The 1,264-nt window shown below is 55.9% G+C and overlaps 1 protein-coding gene across 2 annotated transcripts in view; it reads left to right on the top strand.

Annotated features, from left to right (window-relative positions):
- The window catches only part of LOC113205326 (acetylcholine receptor subunit alpha-like), a 116,552-nt gene that overhangs the window by 106,948 nt on the left and 8,340 nt on the right, over nucleotides 1–1,264 (top strand). For both annotated transcript variants that reach the window (XM_052265665.1, XM_052265664.1), the window contains exon 4: nucleotides 808–852. In XM_052265665.1, the coding sequence (XP_052121625.1) occupies nucleotides 808–852 (45 nt within the window). The remainder of the gene's footprint in view (nucleotides 1–807; nucleotides 853–1,264) is intronic.

Genomic DNA, 1,264 nt, shown 5'->3' with positions numbered 1-1,264 from the left:
AGAAAGGGGGGAGGGGGAGGAGCTGGAGATGGGGGGGATCAAGTCTCGCGTGTGATAGTGTGTTGGCGAGGGAGTGTGTGTGGGCGGGGTGGGTTGGGGTTGGGGGGGATAGAACTCTCATTCCGATGGCACGCCACTGAACCGAAACGCAGCTACTAAACACTGGAGTAAGCGGGAGCGGGGATCTCCCTTTCTTCCCCTTTCTCTCTCTCAACCGCTCTCCCCCGTGCTATCTCGGCCCCTCTCCCTTCCGGGTCAGCGAGGAGCGCGCTCGAGGGAGAGCTGGAATGGAAGACAAGGAGCGCCTCGTCGGTCCTGGGCCGCGGGGCGAGACGGGGTCACCCGGGACGGGGAGTATTCTTTACGTTCTGGGACCCGTTTCGGCCCGTACCGGGTGGTCAGACACGGCCCGGGCGGGCAAGCTGTTCCTCCCTCAGAGAGATAAGCTCACTCAGTCGCGTGTCACGAAGTAATATAAACTTTTCTTGAAATAATGAAATTCCCAACACCTGTCGCGAACATAAATCAGCCCAAAGTTTGGGGGATGAGCGGTAAATAAGCAAACTGTGTTTAAATTGACATGGATAGCAGCGTATCGTGACGTGTATCTGGTAGCGGCGCCAGCCCCGCAGGGCTCGGAAAAGTGAGGAAGGGGTGGCGGGGGGGCGCTGTCGTTTCCGCTTCCGGTCAAAACAGAGTTAATTGGGCGCACACTGCACACACATGGCACGCTACATTTTATGTCGAGTTTCCTTCTTGCCACGCACATTTTGTAATGGTTCGCTTTCCCTGTTTTGTTTGTTGCAGAACCTGAAGAACCAGATCATGACGACCAACTTGTGGGTGGAGCAGGTGAGTTTTCTGCTACTTTCCAGCCCTCCTTTTTCTGTCTGTGCTAATTCCAACCACTCCACCCGCCCCATCGCTGCCCCGCCCGTCACTCCGTCCCCGACAACTTTCGTTTCTGCTAAGAGGCGCACGGATGCACCCGACCGGGACCGCGGGCAGATTTAAAACAAAAGTCTCTCGCGGCTGCCCTGTCTCCGCGATCCTGTGCATAAAAAAACCGCTGCTCCCGGTCCAGACAGCGCGACAGCGCCGCGTGCCGACCAGAGATGCAATGCGCGATTAATTATTTTCCTTCTCCCTCGTCTATTTAGAAAAGAAAGTGCTTTCGTTCCTCCGGATCAGTTTTATGCCCTTCTCTCTCTCTCTCTCTCTCTCTCTCCCTCTCTCTCTCTCTCTCTCTCTCTCTCTCTCTCTC

The sequence above is a fragment of the Frankliniella occidentalis genome, unplaced genomic scaffold (assembly GCF_000697945.3).
Source record: "Frankliniella occidentalis isolate FOCC.00 unplaced genomic scaffold, Focc_3.1 Scaffold29, whole genome shotgun sequence".
Classification (NCBI taxonomy): Eukaryota; Metazoa; Arthropoda; class Insecta; order Thysanoptera; family Thripidae; genus Frankliniella; species Frankliniella occidentalis.
Note: the sequence above shows the minus strand (reverse complement) of the source record. Positions and strands in the feature narration are given on the sequence as shown.